Source organism: Pangasianodon hypophthalmus, chromosome 17 (assembly GCF_027358585.1).
Source record: "Pangasianodon hypophthalmus isolate fPanHyp1 chromosome 17, fPanHyp1.pri, whole genome shotgun sequence".
In the NCBI taxonomy this organism is placed as follows: Eukaryota; Metazoa; Chordata; class Actinopteri; order Siluriformes; family Pangasiidae; genus Pangasianodon; species Pangasianodon hypophthalmus.
The window spans coordinates 20,482,662-20,508,396 of record NC_069726.1 but is presented as its reverse complement, the minus strand read 5'-3'; the positions used below and the strand labels follow the sequence as shown (position 1 = coordinate 20,508,396).

The 25,735-nt window shown below is 37.0% G+C and overlaps 2 protein-coding genes across 3 annotated transcripts; one reads left to right on the top strand and one right to left on the bottom strand.

Moving 5' to 3' along the window:
- The first annotated feature begins 2,257 nt into the window (after window positions 1-2,257).
- On the top strand, window positions 2,258-15,400 carry tctn1 (tectonic family member 1). Of its 2 annotated transcripts, XM_026942845.3 has the most exons (15): window positions 2,258-2,774; window positions 4,715-4,832; window positions 5,833-5,966; window positions 6,211-6,365; window positions 7,916-8,018; window positions 8,464-8,576; window positions 8,806-8,826; window positions 9,112-9,246; window positions 9,763-9,888; window positions 10,020-10,108; window positions 11,482-11,619; window positions 11,741-11,894; window positions 13,177-13,308; window positions 14,230-14,407; window positions 14,584-15,400. In XM_026942845.3, the coding sequence occupies exons 1-14, from the start codon at window positions 2,273-2,275 to the stop codon at window positions 14,374-14,376; spliced, it is 2,067 nt and encodes a 688-aa protein (XP_026798646.3). In that variant the 5' UTR covers window positions 2,258-2,272; the 3' UTR covers window positions 14,377-14,407; window positions 14,584-15,400. The 2 variants fall into 2 exon arrangements, with proteins under 2 accessions (XP_026798646.3, XP_026798645.3); XM_026942844.3 differs by having other exon boundaries at window positions 14,230-15,400.
- hvcn1 (hydrogen voltage-gated channel 1) lies at window positions 15,323-25,393 on the bottom strand. The gene is made up of 6 exons (XM_026942867.3): window positions 25,234-25,393; window positions 20,357-20,577; window positions 18,669-18,773; window positions 18,344-18,575; window positions 17,292-17,404; window positions 15,323-16,672 (listed from the first exon to the last, which is right to left on the bottom strand). The coding sequence occupies exons 2-6, from the start codon at window positions 20,531-20,533 to the stop codon at window positions 16,616-16,618; spliced, it is 684 nt and encodes a 227-aa protein (XP_026798668.1). The 5' UTR covers window positions 20,534-20,577; window positions 25,234-25,393; the 3' UTR covers window positions 15,323-16,615.
- Between the last annotated feature and the right edge of the window lie 342 nt (window positions 25,394-25,735).

The window sequence follows — 25,735 nt, the reverse complement described above, 5'->3', positions numbered from 1 at the left end:
CTGAGGATGAAACGAAACCAACGAAAATGTGTCCCAAGTTACAAAACGTCTTTAAAACATAAAATTTTCAGTCAGTTTCAACAAAAGGGTAAGCCATGCTTCTTCAAAATATAATGCATTGTAAAATTTTTCCTTTACATTTAGGTAGGCCAACACTTGTATCATGTATCATGTGTTGGGGATTTGTTTATTAATAGTAAGAAAGGTGGAAATATAAAAAGTGTTCCAATATATGTGAATTCACCTATATAATAATGGTCTAAAATAATAAATGATAGTAGAGAATAAAACAAACGTATTTATTCACAGTTGAAAGTAATCATGCACAAATGCTTAATGGCAGCTTTTAGGAAATAACATTGCAAATTTCCCAATTCTCACTTGTTCATTAATCTATGTATTATTGTATGTAATATATTGTATATTATTGTGACATTTACCTTTCTATACTATATGGCCAAAAGTTTGTGGACACCTGAGCATCACATCCCCATGTGCTTCTTGAACATCCCATTCCAGATTTATTCCCCCTTTGCTGTTATAATAAGCTCCACTCTTCTGAGAAGGCTTTCCACTAGATTTTGAAACATGGCTGTGAGGATTTGTGCTCATTCAGCCACAAGAGCATTAGTGAGATCAGGCACTGATGTTGGTGAGGAGGTCTGGGGTGCAGTCGGTGTTCCAGTTCATCCCAAAGGTGTTCAGTGGGGTTGAGGTCAGGGCTCTGTGCAGGACACTCGAGTTCTTCCACTCCAACCTTAACACACCATGTCTTCATGGAGCTCGCTTTGTGCACAGGGTCACTGTCATGCTGGAACAGGTTTGGGCTTGTTAGTTCCAGTGAAAGGAAACTGTAATGCTACAGCAGACATTCGATACAATTTTGTGCTTCCAACTTTGTGGCAACAGTTTAGGGAAGAACCACATATGGGTGTGATGGTCAGGTGTTCACAAACTTTTGGCCATATAATGTATATCTATGGTTTCTAATCTATGTAGTGCACTTAAGTTTTACTTTTTACAGTAGTGGTTCTCAGAGTGAGGTCTGAAGCATAGCTAGATGGTCTGTGACTTCTTTTTAAAGTGCTGGGAATTAAAACCCACCTTTATCAAAGTTAATATGTTTATTATTGAGTTACAGTTATTAGTCTGTTTCACAAGTCATTAATCCAAACCTCATTGTCTCAAAAGCAACTAGGCCTATAAAAAACATTCAACTTGGACCCTAACCTGTCATTAGAATGTTTGGGAATAAAAAGCTCTATGGTTTCAAAAATTTCAATTCAATTTTATTTATAATGCACTTTTAACAACAGAGATGTTTACATGCACATCAAATTCTGTTTAATGTCTGTAGTCATATTCTGAATACGATGTTTATATGCGTACAGGCATTGGAATATTTCCTTATACATGGTTGTCGTAAGTTTGCCTGAGTTGCCATTCCTAAATACCTAGCTTACAGCTAAGCATCTGTTAGCACCCACAATTCCTTGCGGTATGACCATCTCCTTTCAGTGGATTTTCCGAATAAGGTGTTTACATGCAACAAATCTCCGATTGAAACAGGAATATTCCGGGGGTGGGAATCAGAATTTGGGGAATCACAATATTGTCTTAATCTGAATCGGGCAATCGGATTGCGGCGTTTACATGCATGACTCAATACTAATAAGAATATTGCCAAATTCTGATTAATATCCGAATATTGATGTGCATGTAAACGTAGCCAGTGCCACAAAGCAGCTTTACAGAAATCGAAATGGAATGGAAATGGAAATAGAAACAGATTTAAATTTTTTTCCATAGAGGGTCGAGTCGAGCCAGGCATGACCATGTCAATGAAAAAACCCCTGAGACGACATGGGGAAGAAAGCTTGAGAGGAAGCAGACTCAGAATGGAACCTGTTCTCATCTGAGTGACACCGGATATTGCGATTATAAATCATCTTCTACAACACAGAGAGAACACAGAGTATTAGTTATGCTCTTGTAGTGGTTTAAGAGGAAGAGGATGTACAAGCAGGGACTCCAGCAGGACTAGCTCTGACAGCAAACAACTAAAAGAGAGAGAAGACCAATAACAATAAATAGCCAGATTATCACTTTACATACTGTATTTGAATAATGAGCCTTTGTTTTTTGTAAAATGTAATACTTAGATAATAACTTAAGGGGCTGTGTGGAATTTATTTTAGAGTTAAAGAGGCCCTGAAGGTAAAACAGTTTGAGAAAACTTCTGCCATAGAGAGTGATTTGGGATGCGGCCCTGATGATTACCCAGAATTCCTGCTACCGCGCTCACTTCCTGGAGACGAGCGTCACCACGCGCCGGTTACTAAGCATGGCGGCGCTGCTGTGGCTGTTTATATTAACGTATTTTGGAAATACTATTTGCGTTAATAATGCGAGCTCGAGCCAAGTGAACGTCACGCACATCGTGTCGAAGGACACGTCTGTCTTTGATAAAGCTTTTAATTTGACCGGAAGGCAAGAAAACGCTACTGTGGGGAGCTCAGGAGAGCAAAGCGCCAGCGCCGCAGTGACTGATGGAGGAGTCCGGCCAGAAACAACCCCCTTTACCACGCCTGAATTAACAACAACGGAGACATCCGCTCTCACATCAACTGATTTAACAGCGGAAACACCCTTATTTACAACACAAGGCTCAAAAACAAGCATATTAGCTCCAGCAAGCCCTAATACAGAGGGTGGGGGCATTTCCTCACTGCCTTTACCCCTCTCAGGGTCACTGCCTCAGCCTGTCACTGAAGGTACAGCCTTAAAGGTGCAATAGTCGATTTTTAAAAATATCTTACTTGTACGAATCACCTGGAAAATATTTAGGTTATGATAAAAAAATATATTGGTTTAAGCCTTGACTTCAGCACAAGTGTACTAAGTGGCTGAGGAAACCCTTTTAGAAAACTGACTTCCGGGCCGGAAAGCTTGTTTGTGTTTGGATGGGCTTCCTGTCAGTCACTGTATAAACATTATCATTATGTTTGTGTTTAGATGGGCTTCCTGTCAGTCACTTTATAAACATTATCTGTACAAGACACTGTAGATCCTGGGGGTGTAGATTTGTGAACACAGGCAGTATTAGGCTAAAGGAGTAAAAAAAAAAAAAAAAAAAAAAAAAAAAAAGAAAAAAATCAAACTTACCTACATAACTGTTAGAGACCTAATCTAGATCAAACCGAATTGACTCATCTTACCTAATGCACCTTTAATTATAATTAAGTTTAGCTCATTTTATATTAAGCTTAACTCTATAATACTAAACTAAGCACATATGGATCTGTATATTACTAAAGCCACTGCTAATATGCTAATATGCTTTAGTCATATACAGTATAATTTAGTTTTTCTAAGACAGTAACGCTCCAGAACTTCAGTGTGCGAGTTACAGGGTATTTGGTGGGAGTTTAACTCTCCAAATTAAGGCATTAATAAAAATAAAAGTAAAAAAAGAAAAGAAAAAGACAAAGGTTTGAGGGCTTTTAAAATGATTCCTTGTGATTAATTTCTTTAGCAAATGCTAAAATATGATTATCAGCTATGTTAAAGAAAAAACGCATTTAAAGCAAACTTTTAAAAACCCTTACACTGAACCGTACCATTATTTAAATGTTGCTTTAAGGCAAGACACTACAGGTGAAGAGACCATTCTGTCAGTCATGTAGGACTCTGACTTCGAGCACATTTTATTGTGCTTTATTTAGTGTTTTGCTTTTAATGTGATCAGACCATGAATATAGATTTTAACCGTCGTGGCATTAAAATCTAAACACATAATCCTACAGGTGAAGATGTTCAAGGTTTTATTAAAACAAAACTGACAAAAAAATAAAAAAATAAAAAACTATATATCAAAAGAATCTTCCAGTTATTGCTGATATTCTTACAAATATTTTTTGTATTGGAACCTTTTCAAAAATCTGCATTTATTTATGTAAACAAAGCTTCATCTCATTAAATATGTGTAAATTTGCATACTTTATAGTATCAAAAATCTAGTCTTTGGATGATGGTAGAATTAAATTTTTTATAGCACTGTGAAAACACTCTCAAGAGAAAGTCTTTACAGAAAAGTTTGTTGGAATGTCATTTATTTATTGTTCAATCAAGAAAAAATGGCCTGCACGGTTATAAAACTAGTTATATAGGTAGTCTAGAAACTGAGATTATTGGTCCTGAACAAGGAAAAAAATGATTTTGAGAAGAGCGAGTTTATAAATAAATGTGATTTCATGTATTTCTACACTAGTAAGTGTGGTTTATAATGTTTAAGGTTTATAAATGCATAACGTCATATTTATAAAAGAAAACAAGCTTTGCAATAATGTGACACTACTTGATTTTGGCTAGTGGGCGGAGCTTAAAGACTCAATCAAAGTTGCTTATTTTCAAATAATGTGGTGGTCACATGTGTACGGAAAAGCAGTAAAATAACCATAATACTTTTTTTTCCCCACATTTTTAATGCTACAGTTTATGAGTAGAGATGCAGTTTATCCAGCTGGATAAACGATAAACGATATTTCTTTTGCAGTATTATCATATCATAAACTGATCAAGCCAGTGATATAAAACAGTAACAGTAAACAGTAAAAAACAGATGAAATGAAGTGAGATTGCACATACTCATTGTAATGATGGTTTGTGTTTGACTCTGTGTGTGTGTGTGTGTGTGTGTGTGTGTTTGCTCCAGTGTCTGCTGTGTGTCCGTGTAACCTACAGAGAGAGCGATGTGATATAAACTGCTGCTGTGATCCGGACTGCACTCAGGAGTTGGCCCTCTTCACACAGTGCTCAGTGCAGAAAGTTGTGTAAGCTTCGCCTCACACACACACACACACACACACACACTTACTAGTGATGGGTTTTTAGACTAATACATATTTTAAACTAACATGCTGAAACAAGTTCGTGCTGCAGGCTTTTCATGTGATGTTTATGGTTTGTATATATATATAGTGCAGTGTGAAACCATATCAGACCTGACAAATGGATTAATATAGCCTTTACATGATCAGCTCTCTTTGGCTTGCTCATATCACAGGTAGAATGTTAAAAATCTACCTGTAAATAATTTGTCTTGGCATTAAAAAAATATAAAACTATATATTTTTAATAATCTACAAAAATTACAAACTCTGGGAGCAGCTGATTACATGTAAACATTTTGTGCTGAATCTTTGAATTGGAAAATGTTCATTTTAATTACAAACCTTTTTTATTTTCATCCTTTTCAGTGTTAATTAATTTGTTTTTTTCATGTGTTAATTATAATTTTTTTATTTAGCATGTTTTTTCACAGTTCCTAAATGCAGCACTACTGTTTGGCAAACCTACAGATTGTAATACAAACTGTGTATTATGCAAATCTCTGAGTATCATGATACAATATTTGTGTCATATCACACACTCCTACTTAGCAAACGTGGCAGATGCATGTGAAAGACCAACATTTACACCCACTGATCTGAGTTCAAACTGATTTAACTAAAAATCCACAGAAATGATCATAAATTAAATAGAATTAAAATCCACAACAACCAATATGAAGCCATAACAACCTGTGAATAGTGTTCCTACTTTGACCTGAGTTCAGCTCATGATCAAGATTTAGTAACATGTTGCAATTTCATTTTTGCTAATTAAAACAAACATCAGTTAATAGAGGTGTGAATTACTTTCTTCATGTCAGCTATTGCAGTAAATAAAGTGATGATAGCAGTATTTTGCCATGACTCCAACTCCTACATTTAAAACTAGGTATATATGATTATACCTTATAACAATGCTCCTACTTGTGTGTTTTGCCAGCGGGGACGCTAAGCTGTGCAGCCAGGATGCAGCCCTGTACACACTCACTGTAACTCCAGAAGGTTTGTCCAAAGTGATGACGTCTGTCCAGAGAGAGAGCAACCCTGACGTCTTCTGCGTACAGTCAGCTAACTGTAAGTGCAACACCACTTTACACAAGAACAACTGTGCTAATTCTATATTAACAATGATATCATGGACGCTACCAAATATTTTCACTGCAGCTTGTTTTATTCAGGAGGAAGCTGCCTGGGTAGGCACCATTTCTAGGCAGAGTTTGTGTTTTGAGGAAAAAGTCTGTGCCAACTCATTATGTTTGAGACATGTGCTCGGCATGCGTCCTTCTCAGAAAATTCTATCTTTCCTTTTTGCTCTAAGATGAACAGGGCATGTCCTTCATCAACCCGACGATTCCCACCGAGAGCAATTTCGACAGCCTCTTTGATCGCTTTGTGGGATTCTTCTTCAGAGCCTCTAGTGGAGACGGCCGTGCGCTACAGACTGCTGCACAGGGAAACTCTCCAGGATACGTGGTAAAGTTGTGCATTATCGCTGTTTCAGTCATGTGACTGTTTTCAAAACCACTGATTCCCTCAGGTCTGAAACAAACATAGCAGGATGTGCTGGAGGTTCATGCGGTGAGATCTAGGACATTTTTACTAGCTAGCCATCATGCTAAGAGTTATTACACGAACAATTAGTAGTGAAGATGAAGTTTAGCCAGGACTGTGAGGCGATTTGTCTCTTTTTTACTGCTGTTCTGCTCTGCTCTCTTTTTGTTTCTCTATCCTTCTATCTTTCTTTCCTCCACCATGACCTCTAACGTCATAAGCAAAATGCAAGCAAAATGTTTCGTATAGGAAAAATTTAATCAGGCAGCCGTCCATAACATGGACTAAATACCATTAAAATGGCAATACCATTTTAATGTTTAAAGAGTGACTCAACCTGCCGTATTTTTCAAACTATATACAAAATGTGTGTGTGTGTGTGTGTGTGTGTGTTAAATGAAGTGACAAATATACAAGTATGTGGACACCTGACTATCACACCCATATGTGCTTTTTGAACATCTTGTTACAATAACCTCCACTCTTCTCAGAAGACTTTCCACTAGATTTTCAGCCACAAGAACATTAGTGAGGTCAGACACTGATGTTGGTGAGGAGGTCTGAGGTGCAATCGGCGTTCCAGTTCATCCCAAAGGTGTTCAGTGGGGTTGAGGTCAGGACTCTGTGCAGGACCCTCGAGTTCTTCCACTCCAGCATTGGCAAACCATGTTGCTTTGTGTACAGGGGCATTGTCATGCTGGAACAGGTTTATTCCAGTGAAAGAAAATGTTAATGCTACAGCATACAAAGACATTCTATACAATTGTGTGCCTTCAACTTTTTTTTTCAACAGTTTGGGGAAGAACTACATATCGGCATGATGGTCAGGTGTCCACATACTTTTGGCCATATAGTGTATCAATGGACGAAGTTTGGCTATGTAGTGATTTCCCATATTAAATTTACAAAATGTTACTTTTGATGCTACAGCTTTAATGTCTATCAATAAGTAATTTCAAGTTTTTTTAATCTATTTCTAACTACACTGCAATTCAAACGTTTTGGAACCCCCTGTACCCCCGATATTTTTATTTTAAGAAATGGGTTCAAGGTACATAGGATAGAATTAGAAGCTCTAAGTAAGACATAGGTATAAATGAGCTCAGGGATGTTTGTGACTTTTATTACTATCTAATATCAGCTGTAAGACAAATCTAGTCTTACAGTAACAATTTCACCAAACAAGTACAACAAGTATAACCTGAGAGTGAATGATGACGTCATCCCTAAATACATAGATTTAGATCTCTAATAGACCACATGTTTAATTTTTTAATTGCCAACAGTGGGAACACTGGCAGTGTACATGTACATTTGTATGATAAGTGCATATATATATGTATGTGTATATATGTATATATATATATATATATATATATATATATATATATATATATATATATATGTATATGGACTACATCAAGTAGATAGATCTGATTATGGTTCTTCATGCCTGCTGTGTTTGTCTTCAGTATGGGGATCTCATCCAGACGATGGATGAAGCCCAACAGCGAGGTTTCTTCAGGCTTCCAGCATCTGCTGGTGCAGTGAACTGCTTAGACACGAACCCTGCAGGTAAAATGACACATCCTCATCGGACACAGACTTTGAATCCACAAAGTACAGTTCGGGAAATTTTCCAGGTATCAAAATTGCCCAAGTTTTGAAAAAAAAAGCATGTCATTATTACAAGATAACACTTTTTTTCAGACATATTGGGATAATTTCCTGAGATCTAGAGCAGCTGTTCAGAATAAAAATGTGAATCCATGGCCTTTTAGGGCTTCAGTAAAACTAAAAAAAAAGCACTTTAGTGCTGCGATTATTGCTTTATCTCATCTTTTGTTATAGTTGTGTAGTTTTTCTTATAATCGCTTACATCTGTCTTAAATATATTGATTCCTCTATCCATCTCATCCACCCCTCTGTATTACTTCCATACTCAGCACAGATTAAGAGAACTTCTTTTTATTTTATTTTTTGACATCTTTCTTACTGCCTTTTTTCTGTTTCTCTGCAGCCTTTCTGAAGGATCAGACAAGCAGATGTGTGAGGAGCTTCTCTTTGGCACAAGACTGCACCATGTTGGATGCGCTGAACCTTAAAGCGTACATCAGTTTCCGTGTTTTTTCAGTGAGTCCGGAGCCATGCAGGTTCTTTTCAGTTCGGTATTGTGACTGAGCTTGGAGCAGGCAATTCCATAATTATGTGCAACATACAAGCCATTTAAATAACATAGATGGATGGATATAGATTTCAATATCGCTAGGCAACTATGATAATATGAAGCTGCATGTGCCTAACTACTATCTCTTAAATCATTAACAGACTTTAACTAATTTTTCTTTTTTTTTCTTTGCAGGGGAAGGACAGTGGTGCTGATGTAAGAATACAAATTTATTATATTATGCTCACTTTATCTGGTTTAGCCATGCTTTGGAAATTGAAGACCCATAATCCTGTACTTGTTAGATGGCCTCTAGTAGCAGTGCTGTGACGCAGTGATTAGAAGATCTAAAATATTTCTAACGTTCAGGTTGCTATACTGGTGTAACAGAACAACATTTCACAGGATGTGCGAGCAGCTGGATTAGCAGGACAGGATTAGTGCCATGTCTCTGACTGGTGTGTGTGTGTCTGTGTGTGTGTCTGTGTGTGTGTGTGTCAGCTGGTGTCTGTAACAGTGGAGACCATTACACTGCAGTCTCTAGAGGGTACACACACACTGGTGCAGACGGATGCTGCTGCTTCTGACTACACACCCGTGTTTCATGGTCAGATATGCAACCAGGTGGTGCTGCAGGTGAGCAATCAGAAAACCTCCATTTTATTGACTACTGTCCAACAAGGACTAGAGCAGGAAAGTACTACACATGTATACAGAAAGAAATGATTAAGAGTGCATGTGCAGAATAATGTTTAGTGTGTCTAAATTGAAATCATTCCCTAATGGATGAATCTTAAATAAAGTAAGTAATTAATCAAATAATAGATTTGATGTTTTAAAGACGGATGTACATATGTAAATATAAAGATAAAATATAAACATTATTTTACATAAATGCAATACAATCTCTAATAACAAAGAATTATTAATTATTTTTATTATATATATATATATATATATATATATATATATATATATATATAAATCAGTGAATAAAATTAGTATTATATATGAATTGAGCACTACATTGAATTTACAGTAAGGTAATCATATGTGAATTCCATGAAATAATTAATTATGTGTATATTATAAACACATAGATTTTTATTAGACTTGCAATACTTGTGGTCTGCTTTCTGAAATCTGTTTCAGGTTAAATACACAGTGAGGTTTGATGACGCCGGGCAGATTGCGAGAGTGACGGCATCTTTCGTTCTGGGTGCTGTTGATGAAAACACACTGCCGATCCAGCAGGAGTTTCAGATAACCTTTGTTCAGGTGTGTGTTGAATGGATTTGTGAATGTTTTGTGGCTAAATTAACATGAAGTATATTAATAAGTATATGGTACATCTATATGATTTGAAATATGCATATTTTTAGTGCAACTCAGTATACTATATTCTACAGGAGACCAGAAGTGATGCTACGCTTCGCTCCAGTGGAAATCCTGGTTATGTGGTTGGGCTGCCCCTTGTGGCCGGATGGAAAACTGCAGCGTATCCTTTTCATCGATCTCTCCTCTGATAACATTTAGATTTTCAGTGATGCAAAATTTTATAATTATAAAATAAATTTATATACCAAAGAAACTATCTGCTTTACTCCCTTTGTGGTTCTGGCTTTAACACACCTCACTCAGATTTTCAGCTTATGCTCAAACCCTTCATCTAGGGCTAGAAAATTTAAATGTATTTTAATTAGAGATGCCACTTTTCTTTGCCAGTTCCGATATTGAACCCTTGAGCGTCAGCCAATACCGACACCCATCTCATATTGTTCTCTTTAAAAACTACTAAGCTTTAAAATGTTTTATTTTTTTTTAAACGGAAGCACTTCACAGTTAAACTTTTTCACACAAAAATCACTTACACTGTAAATATAAATATAATAAAGTATAAAAAAGAAATCAATTATAACAAAAGAGAAACAGTCAAGTCTCATTATATGCAAACATTTCCAGTTCCAAAAATAAATTTATTCTCCAAATCCAGTTCCAGCCTCTGCCATTTGTTACAAGCTCTGATATCTGATGTGTTTTCCCTGAGATTCGATCAACCATTTTTGCTGGTATCTGTCTGATAACCGATACTGAGTATCAGATCAGTTCCATTTCTAATTTTAATTATAATATTTTTCAGCTTCAGATTTATACATTTGAAAGAATACTGCCTGTTTTATAATGTACAATTTAAAAGAAAAGCCTATTTTCTGTTGCAATAAAACTGTTCCTAAATTGGCAAAATATCTGTGATTAATTTTCATGTTTGTCATTATAACGTAAGCATGCGTTCATGAATTTAAAATCAGGCGTTAGTGCCAGAAAACACACTGTGCAGTGCAGGGGGAGCTAGAGTAAGCAGGATGAACAACTGCTGCTTTACAGTATGTAATTTTTTGCTTATAGACCAGGCACACGGTGCAATCTCCACGATGATCCAGCACAATCTTTTGCATACTTTATCTTTTATAAACACTTTCTGAAATTCATGATCACTTCATGTTTCATCAGAAACAGTGGAACTGTTTATGTTCACAGTATGATAACTGTACATCCCCATGTTACCATTTTAGTACAAATCACGATATCATCTTCCTGTTTTCAAAGAGGATGACATTAAATGAACCATTTAGTGGACTGCTCTTAGACTTCAGTAATTAATTCATAAAATCATGTTTTTAATAATAATAATTATGTAATATAATAATTATATAATAATCATAATCTTGTAACAGACTTAAAATGTTTAGAAATGTTTGTCATCATCTATTTTGGTATATCATTGTTTAATGCTGTAATATTTCAGATCAGGGAAAGCTTCTAGTTTATTGACACATGCATCAGTTCTTGATTCCTTAACTCCTTTTTTAGGGGAGTTATTCGAAGCTCGGATCCAGACGGGTCTCTCACTGTCTTAAAGAGTTCTGCAGAGCAGGACTGTCTGTTCGGCCCGACCCGGCGCTCACCCGTACTGTTCGGGACAGATGTGGTGTCAGGCTGCACCTTTAGGTACAAGATTTAAACACTCAAGCAGTCAGACTTGTAAATGTTCATGTTGCATTACATATATTTATTTGCAAATAATATATATTAATTTATAACCATAAACGTATTTGTTGTTAAATTTTAGGCTTGAGGACAGTGCAAACTGTTCGTTACTCTCTGAAGTCATTTTGGGGAGACTGAAAGGTCAGACATTTCCAGATTACGTGTCATCTTTTGGAAATTCTCTTCCTCAAAACCCCATGGACTGGGTTCCTATAGAGAATCAAACCACACCAACGGTAAATCCTTACATGTTGTTCTAACTCACACACTAACTCCTATGTAACAGGGTTTCAGGATCATGGTATCCTTATATACTGACCTGTTTGGATATGTTTTTTGATAGAGACTTCAACACACTTCTGTAAGTTGCTGTGGATAAGATCATCTGCTAAATGCTGTAAATGTGCTTATTATTTCTTGTTAATTTTCTTTATTTTTTTTAAAAAGGAAACCACCCTCTTGTTTCATATTGGATCATGCTTCCATGGTGTGCATGGTGTGATAGAATTGATGAAGATGAACTCAGCACAAAGGGAAATGAACCTTTATCAGAAGCAAATTCCTTTTTTTGCATCCTTGGCCATTTACCTGAACTGGGTTATTTACCATACATTGTGGAAAGGAAAAAAAAAAAACACTAAACAATATTTAAGTTACTAATTTCTTCATATTTTGAGGAATCTGAACAACCCAATTTATTAGAAAATATATCCACAAGCAGCAATCTGTGGAGTCCAAGCACTGTTTCTGCAAAAGCTGCAGTTGGAGTTTGAGTGATTTAGCGTGAGAAAAAAAAAAACCCAGCCCCACACACAGCTCTAACCAAAACACAGACATAAGTGAATCAAGGACAGGAATTGTCACATTCCAACAGTTAGACACTTTTGTGAAATCACGTGATATGAAGCAGAGACTTCACAGGATCACTTGTCACACTGTGGTGTCTGTTGTACACAAGAGTGGCTTTTTAAGTAAGAGAAACCTTATGTAAAGGTGAGTTTCCCAAGAGTCACAGTGAAGCAAACAGGCTTGAGTTGCTATATAAATACTGTTTTGAATCCATCTCATTTTACAGCGTTGTCAGCAGGGGAATGGTTTGACCTCTACTGCTGTGTCACTATGACCGGACTTGAAGTGTACAATCCATTAGATCCATTGGGCTCAAGTTCAGCTTCAAACTGGTTTTCCTTCTTTCTGCTTTGAGATCTGAGGTGTTGATTACTTAAACATTTTTTGTTAGGACTTGTTCAAAGTGGTTTTAAGACAACCTTTATTGTACACAATTTATCAGTGTTAAACCACTTAGACGACACTTTGCTTAGTGTGGAAAAAAATTATATTAACCCAATAATAATTTTTTTTTTATTACTTTGTTTTTTTTTTCCCTGTTGTCCCTCCAGTGACTAGTGTTATAATCAAGTGGCTTGTTTTACTTAGAAATTTATATTATATTATGGAAGAAACTCATCAATTCAAAAGTTTATTTCCTTTTCACATTGTCTTTAAACTTCTTTCTAGGACACGCAGGGATGCAGCATTCCAGTGTCCTATCATCTCGAAGTAAGATGGACCAAGTATGGTACCTTGGTGAATCCCCAAGCCCAGATAGTGAAGGTGATGGAAACAATCCAGACCAACACCAGCACCTTGGTAATTCTAAGCAGGTTTTTGGTTCTCTAATGTTTATTACTAGTAAGTCAAAGTGACTGCTCTTATCCTGAAGACTCTGCTGAGGTTCTTCATCAGTCTCACAGAACACTAATGCTATGAACTTATAATTAAAATCTCTGATGTTATGTCATGCCTTCCATAAACTTGTTATGCACTGGCACATAAAGATGATTGGACAGCATTGTAAGTTGATGATAGTGGTGCATTTATCGTGTTCAGGAATGGTTTGTCAGCATTTTAGCGTCTTTGTCTTCTCTGTCCTTGATGTGGATATTGTTGTCCTTAAAAATCCATTTTTTGGGGTTCCTGAGTGGCGCAACAGAAAAGTGTTTGCCATTTCGAGTTCGAATCCAAGAGTCTCCCAAAGAGCATTACTCTCTCCCCTGTCCATCAGAATGAAACTAGGCAGTTGTGGGTGTCTATGAGCTCATGTGTGCAGAAGAGGGAAGTTAACACTTTCCTCTGAGGCTGTTCTGTGGCCATGTGAACGAGCATGAGCAGCTGTTCAAAAAGATGCTAACACTCAGCCTTGCCATTAGATAGCTGCAGTTATAGGTACTCTTTGGCCCTCCTGAAGGACAGAGGACCCTTTTGGTTCCAAACAGGAATTTGAGTACCACTGTTTGACAATTTGTTGTGAATATAATGCACTATATTGCCAAAAGTTTGTGGACACCTGACCATCACAGCCGTATGTGCTTTTTAAACATCCCATTCCAGATTTAGTCCCCCCTTTCTTGTTATATTAACCTGTGTTCTTCTTGCTAATTAAATTGCTCTTAAAGATCTTACCCTTGATAAATAGTGTTAAATGAAAGATTTTTTAGTATCACAAAGAATTTTTTAACCCTTTAAACTACAGTAGCATGTTTTTATGATGAATATTGTTTGTTTTCCCAGCCATCTCCCTCGACCGGTGGTGGTGTCGTCTCCGTCATGAGCTCTGTGAGCTTCATTGACGTGTCGCTGTCAGCCAGCCCAGGATTCAGAGCTCCTCCCACGATCAATGCCAAACTGCCCTCCGACTTCTTCTTCCCATTCGTATGAGCAGGGAAATGAGTAAGGGTTCGACATGGAGGTAATTTCCAGTCTAATGTAATTGCAAGGAATACAGTGCCAAAATTTGAATTCCATGAATTGCATATTCGGCTGATTTCATAAATCTTTAAATTGTAACATAGATTTTTGTATTCTAATTTAATGGTTGTGGATGAGTATTCACACATTCAGCTTGTACTTTATGTCTCACTTTAGGGGTTTACACAACATAATTTACATGCTGAGATTTGATATTTGGATCTGCAACTTAAACTGTAAACTGTAGAACGGTGTAATTTGGACTCACTTGGCCCCGCCTCCAAAAACATGCCACAGGTGGAATATTTCAGTTTCACAGTGATTCGGGAAAGTACTGTGAACAATGTAAGTGTGTAATTTGATATGTGTAATTCCAAAATGAATGTTGTTAAGATGACAGAAAAAATATTTTGTGGTTGTAGCATGAGAATTGCACTAAGGAAACATGGACTACAATCACAGATGTATTTTTCCGATTTCTGATTATGGATTTGCAATTTGTAAAATTAGGATCTTATTGTTACGTTTACTTGTAACATTTACTGTTTGCAAAATGAAAATAACATGACATTTAAATTGTGGAGGACAAATTTTGCTTGAGCAAAGGATGTGTGAAAAGGATATTTGTATTTTTCTTGGTTTTTTTTTTGTCCCACCCTCCCCCACCCCCTTAATTATTTTCTCCCACAGTACTGGCAGCAGTGGTAATATATTTTCAATCAGGACAAACAGTATAAGATGTATATATTTATACAGATATATAGGGCTACCAAACCGTTTATATATAAACTTGAGGCCTTTTAGACCTTTTTTTTAATATCATTATTCTGTACTGTGTCCTCATTTCCCCCCTACAATAACGGCGTTACTGTAAATAGTAAATTATTCTGTATGAACTGTATATATTGCACTCAGATTCACATTTTGTAATAGTTTATTCTGTATGCATACTATTTTCAATTAAAATAAAAAAATACTTGATTCCTTTACATAATATTAGTTAAAGTATATTATTTTGCAGCAGGCTAAACAGAAGCTTAACAATTTAATTCTTAGCAATATATTAGTGCACATACTGTAATTCTGCATAAAGTCTTTGGATAAGAAAATAATCAAGAGGTGCTATAAACCTTAAAGAAACGCTAAAGAACAAGCTCACTGTTGATTCCCTTCTTCCTGTTACATATCCTGTTAAATATTCCTGTTACATGTGCTGATATAATGTGATATTCATGATGCATTTTAATGTTGTCATGGACAGTTTAAATAATCAGGACTATCTGTGTTACTTTTGGGAGAAGGCTCCGTAGATAGGCACGATTTTGTACTCCTGATTCCTGAAATAAATTCTGTCTCTCGTTCAAAAGGCAGTATAGTACAGTTGTCTTCTAATAGTCCTTATTATGGACAAATTAGAATGAAACTCCTTGGAGAAGGCTTGGGAAAAAAAAAAAAAAAAAAAAAAAAAAAAACACATGGTGGCCAGTACCATCACAGATGCTGCACTCCACTTAACTCAGATGTGGGAAGTTGGAACTCAGAATTACGTCAGTTTCAAACTGTGTGTGTTCAAGCTACATAGCGAGTTATAAAAACATGGATGCCTCCATGTTTGTCTTTTCTAAGCAAAAATCCAGCCAGCTAACTGACTAATGTATATTTACCTCCTCAACTGTATACAGCGAACTGAACAGTCAGTGTTATAGATTTAACAAGCTAATATGTTGATTGATCTAAAACAAATACAAGTGTGGACAGTATAACTTGAGGGGCTACTTCGTTTAATGGTGATGCCGTGAGCAGACGTGTTGATTTGACAACTCGGGATTGAGGAGACTGTCCCAACTTTCCAATTACGAATTCTAAGTTTGTCCTAGTCAGAGGTCAGAAATCCTGAGTGACATGTTTTAGTTGAGCCTGTAATTTTGCGATGTTATTAAGTAACAGTTATTCTATAATGATTTACTGTCAGCACATTCCTACTCTGAACACTCCTTCAGGGCCTTGTTGTTCAGAAAGCTGCATTGGTATAGCATTGGTATAGCTAAAATTTATCATCCTTGATTCTGGCTTGTAGCACTGGCGTTAAATACGAAACTAGAACTCTGAGCTATAGATTGTTAGTTTACTATATTTCCCTTCACTGGCCCATATTCATAATGAATTATAACGAGTATTTTGTACAGCTGGTAATGGTGAGATACGGTCATCAGTACTGGATGGAGTGCTTTGTTAAGAGTGCTCTCAGCTTGCTGACCTCTTGCTCCTGTAAACGAAATCATAAAATACATATTAGTGCTTCCTCTCAAAGTAACTCAAAAAGTCATTTATTGCCATTTCAACCCCCAGGGAAACGAAATGTACACTGCTTTGTGTTTAGGGTAAAACAATCTGCAGTATTAAGTCGCTCTCTTTCCAATGTGTACATGTACTTCATTAGAAATTCTGTCCTTTCGATGTAAAGTGGGTGGAGCTAATCTTAGACAAAGCTTGCACATACTACACCTTCAGGGAGAGCATAACTACTTTATACTCTATTGATCCAGTGATCAGTAAAGTTAAAGCAGGTAAAAATTCATAAAAGCAGTTTTGGTTAGACCTTCTCTCATGTCTTTCTTTATTGAAAGACTATAATGGTTGTCCTTTTTATGTCACGATTATATATAATATTGCAGTTTAAGCAAATATGTAGACATGGTAGATAGAGAGCAGACTGAAAAATTCTAATATAAGCAATAGAAGTTGATATCATTCATACATTTTTAATAATTTACACATTCACGTTTTCCTTGCTCCAAAACATGCATGTAGTACACGACAAATTGAAACTGTAAAACTATGAACGTGATGTGGTCATCAGTCTGCTCAGCAGGTCAAACACTCACCATTGCAATTTTCTGCTCTTGCAGCTCGCTGATTTGATGGAGGAGATTATCATTTTCCTCTTTCAGCTTGTGCACTTTGTGATTAGCTTGACTCTTCACTGACAACAGAATACCTACAGGAGAAACAACACAGAAAATGTACAAAAGGAATCAATTTTGGTGTTGATGAAGTTTGCCAAAAACAGAGGCATGTCTCAGATTTCAGATTTTTAGATCTCAGATTTCTACCTTGAACATTTGTGTATGCTTTTCTGCCATGATATCCACGGCAGCAGGATGTCCAGTACCACTGTTTGACAATTTGTTGTAAATACAATATTTCACTCTGAGATATCAGTTTTGGACAATGTAAAGACACTAAACTATACCTTGCCCTTTCATAATACTAAAATTAGAACATACACTATATGGGCAAAGGTTTGTGGACACCTGACCATCACACCATACATGGTTTGTCAAGGTTGGAGTGGAAGAATTCGAGTGTCTTGCACAGAGTCCTGACCTCAACCTCACTGAACACCTTTGGGATGAGCTGGAACACTGACTGCACCCCAGACCTCCTCACCAGCATCAGTGCCTGATCTCACTAATGCTCTTCTGGCTTGGACATAGTCAAGGACCCAGTGTATGGTATAAGAATATAGCACACAGTACGTGGTATGAGACACACCCCTTTTACTGAAAAGTCACCAAACATTTTCTGGTTGATCAACTAAATTTGAGGCAATATTTTTTCTAAACTGAAGGTTTGTAGTTTGTTCCTTTAGTTTTCCACTGGATATACAATGCTAACATTAAGGCTAAAATTTTATGGATGTAAATTAAAATGGTTTTAATCTATACAGTGTATGACTTGACTTTGTGTATTGTTATTGACAATTGACATGTAGTGTCAGAAAGCAGAAAAAAAACGGAGACTGTCTGAGATGCTAAACACCCTGTTGGGTTAAGGGTGTGTGTGTGTGTGTTTCAGAAGGTAAACAGCGCAAAGCTAAACTAACAAATTGAAATCATTTTTTCCTGAACTCTTCCTTTAACCATATGAGCTGTACCATTAATGATCCTGGCCACCCTCCACAGCCTGAGCAGGATGAGTAGGCCCATGCCATCAAAGGCGTTTTCTTTGGAGATGTACACGATATCTAGGATGAAGGACACAATCACGACGATCGCATCAAACACCTCAAACTTGTGGTGGAAAAACTCGAGCCGATACGCGTACAGCTTAAAGCCCAGCTCCACTAAGAAGAAGGTGAGCAGCGCCAGGCTGAGGTAGTGAAACACCTGCAGAATGACAAAAGAAATAACTACTGGTGAGGATTTTCCTTTCTGATTATGAAACGAGACTAATTTGCTTTGGATATTGCTTCAGCTCACCTGTGGAGCGATGTGGTGCTGGTCCGCTTCGATTATAGACAGGTCTAAGAGCAGCTCACACAGAACAAATAAGGCATCCAAGATCACCAAGCACACAACAGCTATCTAGAGCACAGAACAACATTCTCATTATCAAGAACCCAAACAGGGCATGTGAGGTTTATCTGTACTACTATAGCTTTATAGTAAACTTATCTTTAAATGTCAGGAAACACACTGAGGGTTAATTTAGAGGACGGAAATTGAAACATAAGAGGACGAAGGTTACTTCTTTAGTTTTACTAAGGCTAATTTAGCTAATGGGTCAGGAAAACCCATCTTCCCTTCCATAACTACATGCCCAAATCTTCAGAAACTTGCTTTAAAGATAGGCTTTTAACAATACAAATAAACAATTTGTAAAAAGGAAAGAGAGTCTTTATATACATTTAAGTTAAAAGTTAAACTATTATTGCCATCTGTGTAAAGCTGGCGGTATACTTCAAACGACGAAGGAACTAAACGATGAACCTCCACCAAACATGCAATTGTCAGTTTACTCAAAAAGAGTAAACATCTTGCTAGGGTACAGAATGGTGCTGAGAGGACTGTGAGCTGCACTGCAATGTTAGAGGACTGTGAGCTGCACTGCAATGCTTTTTGTACCGCTTTTTTTAAATGTATTGCATGGTATTCCTTTTTTATATCAATATCAATTTGTAAATGCAGCCATGCTGTTAGACATAAAAATCAGTGTATGGTGTTTGGATAGGAAATGTTTGGTGTTTTGGATGGGGCCTGTGAATGGCAACCCTGTCAAACAGAACAAATAATCCAATAAAGAAAATCCAGCATAGTTAGCACGAATGTGACAGAAAGAGATGTCGGTTGTAGTGTTGGTTTATTTCGCAAAGCAAAAACTGAGAAGAAGGTGGCATATAACAGATAGAGTTGGTGCTGCTGCTTCTGCAAACACGTAAACAACAAACCCAGAAATGATGTTTAGACCAGTCACAGACAGGAGGTCTTCTTGCGTCAAAACATCTTTTTCGTTTGAAGTATACTGCCAGTCTAACTTCCAGCTTCACCATGGAAGGTGAGGTTGTCCAAGACGGCTGCTGCCATAATGTTAAAGTAGTCAGGTACATTGTGAACTGGTTGAGGTTTGATACAAATATTTATGGAAAGGATTTTGAGTGAGAAAGACCTCCATGAACTGAATTCAATTGAACTTTCTGAAATACATGATATAGATATTGCAGCATTGCACCAATCCAACTTTTTCATCTTGCTCTGACACCATTATGACACTAGTACTGAGAAGTACTGAGCAATACCAACATCCTCACAGTAATTGAGCCAGCATCCTGCAAGTTACGCAAAACATCTGTTCTGTTCATGTGTATGATTTGTTTCAGTCAACATCAAATACATTTCTGGCATAAAGTACATCAGTGGATCAGAATGGGAAATGCAAAGATACCAATCCAGTGTTTCAAGCCAATATTGGAGTCATACATCTCAAATAAATATAATTATTTTTATTATATATTTATATTGTACATTTTCTCGCTTGTTGGAATTTGTGTTTATATCTTCACCACAGAAGTTCCTTATACACCTTTCTTGGCATACAAAGTGAAAAAAAGGTTCTGATTCTGAGATATGAAGTTAAGTTACGCAGAATGTTTTCACTGCATCTTCAGTACCTGAAATTTCTCCGAGCTGAAGAGACTTTTCAGAGCATCTCTGAATGTCAGCCGTGTGGCCGGTTGTTTTACAGGCTCCCGGTCTTCGGTAACTTTGTGTAGTTCTTCTTCATTCCACTTTGAGGCACCGTGGTGGTCGTCGCCCACCACCGTGAAAAACCTCAAAAACCGGACCATGGTCAATCCAACTCACCCACTCAGCAACTAACAGCTACGAAGCTCTGCATGAGGAAACAGATATTATCTTCAGTCCATTTTAGCTTCATCCTTATTAAGCCTTTGATCAACGTGTAAATAAAATGATGAAACGGTCATCCTACCCAAAATATCAGTCTGGATCTCAAACAGAATGTATATAACAATTATTCCATGGACAAAGATTATATTAATTATTTAAAGATTATTAATAACAATTTAACTAAAGCCTGCATTAAAAACAGTTTCTTTCAACAAACCATGAGCCTAAAGAAGTTTGTTCTTGCCAGTTTTAAACTCTTCAGTCTATTTGGTTGTGTACTATAATAAGAAAAAATGAGAAGTTAAAGCTTATCATGCATTTTGCTTTCCCCACATACATGTCACAATAAAATTACAAAATCAAGTTTGGAGATGCAACATAAACAATGCAACACAGGCCACATTTAAACTGGACACATTTTAATGTAGACAAAGCATTATTTCTGCACCAGAGGGCCTAAATGGCTGTGTGTGTATCAGTGTATACACTCACTGGCCACTTTAATGAACATCAGTATCTCTGCACATTCATGCAGTTATCCAAAACATCAGTCTTTTTTTTTTCTTCTAATTTTCAGCTGTCCAGTTTCTGTGATCCAGTTTCTGAAATACTCTGACCAGCCCATCTGGTACCAACAACCATGCCATGCTCAAAGTCAAAAGATCATTTTTCTCCATTCTGATGTATGATGTGAACATTACATGAAGCTCTTGACCTGTATCTGCATGATTTTATGCATTGCGCTGCAGCCAAATGATTGGATAACTGCATGAAGTTTAGTGCACTGGTGTACACTTGTTCCTAATAAAGCGGACAGTGATTGTGTGTGTACAGAACATGTGGTTTGGGACGGTATCCAAAGAAAAACTGCTAGAAAATATAACAGCTTTTTACCCCACCATTGCCTCTTCAGTAAGTAAATACTATCCTGCACAAAGTTTTAAAAAAGAACATTAACTAGACAACTGTCTAATCTTCTGTTATTATTTCTTCTCTTTGGAATGTATTGTTTTCTTAATGTCATTACATGAAAGGAAATTGGGTGAGTTACACAGTTCATTTAAAAATAATGGAAGCATCTCTGAATCATTAATGCATTGGTTTTTAAATTGGACTCCGAGGACCTTCAAAGATTTGTCGAAGCATATCCTGGGTCAGTGATGTTTTAAAAATGTTGTTACAATATGGAAATTTTAATCCATCATTATCAAAATCATTATATTTATTATTGAGTTCTTATAGCTTTAGCCTGTTTGACGCATCTCTTTAATTTAATGGATTTAAATTGGGTGGTGTGATGTGGCCCAAGGCGAAATGGAGATACTGTTAACACCCCAAAAACAGAATATCTTTAAGGGTTTTATTCCTTTAATGTTGTGGAACTTTCCTGTGTTCCTGTTATCACTTATGTTACAGCAGCTGTACAGAGCCGTTCCCTCACTTTCTCTTGAATTTAATAGGACAAAAAAGAATGCAGCTTGTTACTGAGAAACAACAAAACATAATGCCCTCCATCCTCTCCTGAGATGGAAAACTTACAGGAACAGGTTTTCCTCAGACTTTTACAAAGCACTAAACCTGGAGACACCTTCCATTACATGTTCAGTCCATTACATGTACTTTATGAAGCTTCACCTTATGAACAATTATCTGTTTTCTTTGTTAAATAACAACACATTTTTTCCATGGAACTTCCATGAATGCTAAGTGATGTTCAGTACAGCAAGCTTCACCATAGACTGCAGGACCCTGGAACAGCAAGTATAAAGGTTCGTCAAACTACAGCCCAGAAACTAAAACTAGCTATGGTTCCTCTAGTGGAACCAGTTTAATTCATTCAGGGTTTAGCTGATTTACAGATAGGCTAGATCTAACCTGTGATGTTCTTCAAACCCCTTCACACTCCCTCTGCATTGGCTATTTCTAAAAATCCTTCCTACTCATTTTTGGCCTTTCCTATCCCCACACTGAGTTGTCTTTACACCTGCATTATTTCCTCCTTGTCTACATGCCTGCCTTTTCTTTTGGTTAAGATAACAGAATTTCTTGTTATTGACTTGTGGTTTGTTGTTTCTTAAAATTTTTCTTGCTCATTTTCAGTGTTTCTTATCCTTGCCCTGAGTTGTCATTTATTTGCTTATTGTTTAAGATGAAACTGAAGTGTATTATTGACCTGTGGTTTGGTTTTTATTGGGAAAGCAAAGCAACAGTCAAAGGAAGAACCACATGGTTGATGTTGTCAATATCCTTGCGACATCGTTCACCAATCACCTCCTAGTGTGTAATAAAAAGAAAAAAAAACTGTCCCCTGGTGACCACTTCCTCACTGTGATGGTGTCCCTAACTGCTGCTGGGCTTAGTCAGGGGCATGCAATATAGTACTTCTGACAAGGGCTCTGAGGCGCAACAGAAAAGCGTTTGCCCTATCATCCAGAGTGTGCAAGTTCGAATCCTGATGTCCAAGGCCGTGCTCTCAGGGAGCGAGCAGCACTAGCGACACACACGTCTGTGAGCTTGTGCATGCGGAAATGGGCGGATAGCGCTTTCCTCCTCTAGGACGGAGTGTGTTTCACTGCCCCCTGACGCTACTTGAGCAGATGCGGTTGATTGGCTGGCTTCACATGATATCGCATGAATCCCTGGTTTGTAGCTGTTGTGTGATAGGTGGTGTTTCAGATCAGTAACAGGTTCTTATCTATTTGTAGGCTGTCAATCAAACAAGAGATCACTGACATGGTATAAACAAGTATAGCATGTTTTGTTCTGTTCAAACCAAGTGGTGGCATTTAGACAGACATGATGATGATGTAACCTGAGGCTGTGATAGACACTTATATGATGATTAGTATGTGACGCTAAATTGCTAGATAGATGCATCCCTTGCTTGTTGGCGGCGCTAGCCTTGTAACTCCAGTACAAGACTAAAGAAGGAAACCTCAAACAAAACACGTCATGGAATTTGTATGTATTTTAAATGTTGTTGTGCTTACAAGACAAAAGTATGTGATGCCAGCACAGACCAGTTTGTGTCTTTTGCTTATTTAAAAAAATAAATCAATCAGACACCACTTTGTCATAAGACATGATTTCATTTACACGCATGCCTCACATGGTTCCTATTTGTTTATATGGAAACTACCTTCTTTAATGTCCAGGATTTCCTAATTTCCTCACAATGAAAACAGCAAATTTAAGACATCCATAAAGTTTTTAAATGTACATTTCTGACCACTTCCCTGGCATTTTCCTGTTTTTCTGTATCTTTAATTAAATAATTATCCTTGTCAGTGCACAGTTGTAGTAGAGATGGTCTTAAATAAAAACCATACCCAGTGCAATTCTTCTTAACTGTTCCAAAAAAAAAAAAGCTCCTTCAGACATTGTGTTCAGAAGAAAACCTGCTGTGCTGATGATGTTCTCACAACACTGAAGTCTATCACGCCAAAGAAAGTGCAACACAGACAGCACTACAACAAAAGATATGTAGTAAGATTTTGGTAACAAGAGACTACAGCCGTATTCATTATTTATGTGTTTGCCATGGATTTATAAACTTTCAGTCGCTCTGCTGGTGCTGAGGTTTTTGACACTTGAACCACCAACAGCTAGCATTCAACCAGGGCCTGTAAAAAGGTTTTAAGGACATTATTAACAGATTACACATTCATAAATTAATAATTATGCGTTCAAGGGGTGTGTTCGTTCACCTTGGTGCTCTTGACCTGGAATAAATTCATTTTCAAATAAAATTATCGCAAAGTAGTCACACAGGTATTCTTTGGGGGAAAAAAAATGTCTCAGCTTCATGTTTTTCCCCCTCAGACCTTACAGTGTTTTTTTTTGTTTGTTTTTTTTTTCCACATTAAGTTGTTACTCAGTGTGGTCTTGTTTACTTTATGACTGTGAAAGAACTGATTTTAATGATACACTTTAAAAATTATGATATTATATTTCAGCACTGATGGCCCTGATTTGATTTTTTTGGCTACTGTCTTTTGTTATTGTGTTGGTTTTCGACGTCCATTGCTTTTATTAAGCAGACCTGGTAACCCTGTTCATTCATATGAAGACCAATCCATTTCTTGAGGCATAAATGAAATTCCTACGGATTTTAGTTCAGGTTTTAAAACGAAACTCCAGGTTTAGCCTGTGAATGAGCTGCACCGGATCTTCCCAGCTGCCTCACTGTTTATTAAAGAAATCCGTTGAAAAACGTTTACGTGACGGTTATTTTTAAATTTTAAACAACAACAACAACCTCGCGCAAAGTGAGCTCGCGCACAGTAGTTCTATAAAAGACTCGGCGCAGGCTAAGATGCTAAGTACGAGTTTATGTTCTTTAAAGTTTTATTTTCCAAGCCACAAATGAAAGTCTGGCTGTTAACCGACCCGTCATAACGTGTCCTGTGCTTAGCTCGTGATTTCCTTTCCCACTCCCTCACACGGTCAATACAGAATTTCTATTTTACTGCCTGCAGTTCAAATAAAACGAAGATATGCGACCAATTTCAACAGCAAGAATCCAAGATATAAACAAACCAACAATGTCCCGCATCACAGTCTGTAAAATGTTTCATTTAGAGCTTTGGGGCTTCCTAATACATTACATCCTGCAAACTGAAAGAAGAATCGGTGTTACCTTTCCGCCGAATGTTCGGTTAGTTGATTTACAGCTCAGGTGTCGAGTGAAAGTCTTTAAAAAGTTAGAAATGTTGATAGTCTTTAGATGAAAGTCTCCATTTGTTTGGATAAAACTTTGACCCTCCTAAAAACTCCGCCTCTGCTGTGTTTCTGCCTCCAGACTGATCCGAGATCAGCACGCGCCAGATACATTCACATACATAGCGATTTATTTTAAACCACTTTCTATCTCATCATCCAATTTCAGTAGCACATTAAAGCATATGAAATAAAAATATGATATTATATTTTATTATATTATAATATTAATAAATTAAGTTAAAAATGTAATATGTGCACTTGGGCCTAATGGCAATTTTAATAAACTGAGTGGACACTGAACAGTTGAAGACCGCAAAAGACCAGGTGATTTTTTTTTTTTTTTTTTCCTAATCTTCAACTGTCCAGTTTCAGTGAGTCTGTGCCCAGGATAGACTCAGATTCCTGTTCCTGGCTGACAG

What these genes read in the sequence shown, in the direction of transcription:
- tctn1 (XM_026942845.3), top strand. Translation starts at nt 2,273, where the DNA reads ATGATTACCCAGAATTCCTGCTACCGCGCTCACTTCCTGGAGACGAGC. An exon ending in GAAACTCTCCAGGATACGTG is followed by an intron (nt 6,366 to 7,915) that starts GTAAAGTTGTGC and finishes GTTTGTCTTCAG; the next exon opens with TATGGGGATCTCATCCAGAC. An exon ending in AGACCAACACCAGCACCTTG is followed by an intron (nt 13,309 to 14,229) that starts GTAATTCTAAGC and finishes TTGTTTTCCCAG; the next exon opens with CCATCTCCCTCGACCGGTGG.
- hvcn1 (XM_026942867.3), bottom strand. Translation starts at nt 20,533, where the DNA reads ATGGTCCGGTTTTTGAGGTTTTTCACGGTGGTGGGCGACGACCACCAC. An exon ending in TCAGCTCGGAGAAATTTCAG is followed by an intron (nt 18,774 to 20,356) that starts GTACTGAAGATG and finishes TCTGTGCTCTAG; the next exon opens with ATAGCTGTTGTGTGCTTGGT. An exon ending in AAGAGCAGAAAATTGCAATG is followed by an intron (nt 16,673 to 17,291) that starts GTGAGTGTTTGA and finishes TTTCGTTTACAG; the next exon opens with GAGCAAGAGGTCAGCAAGCT.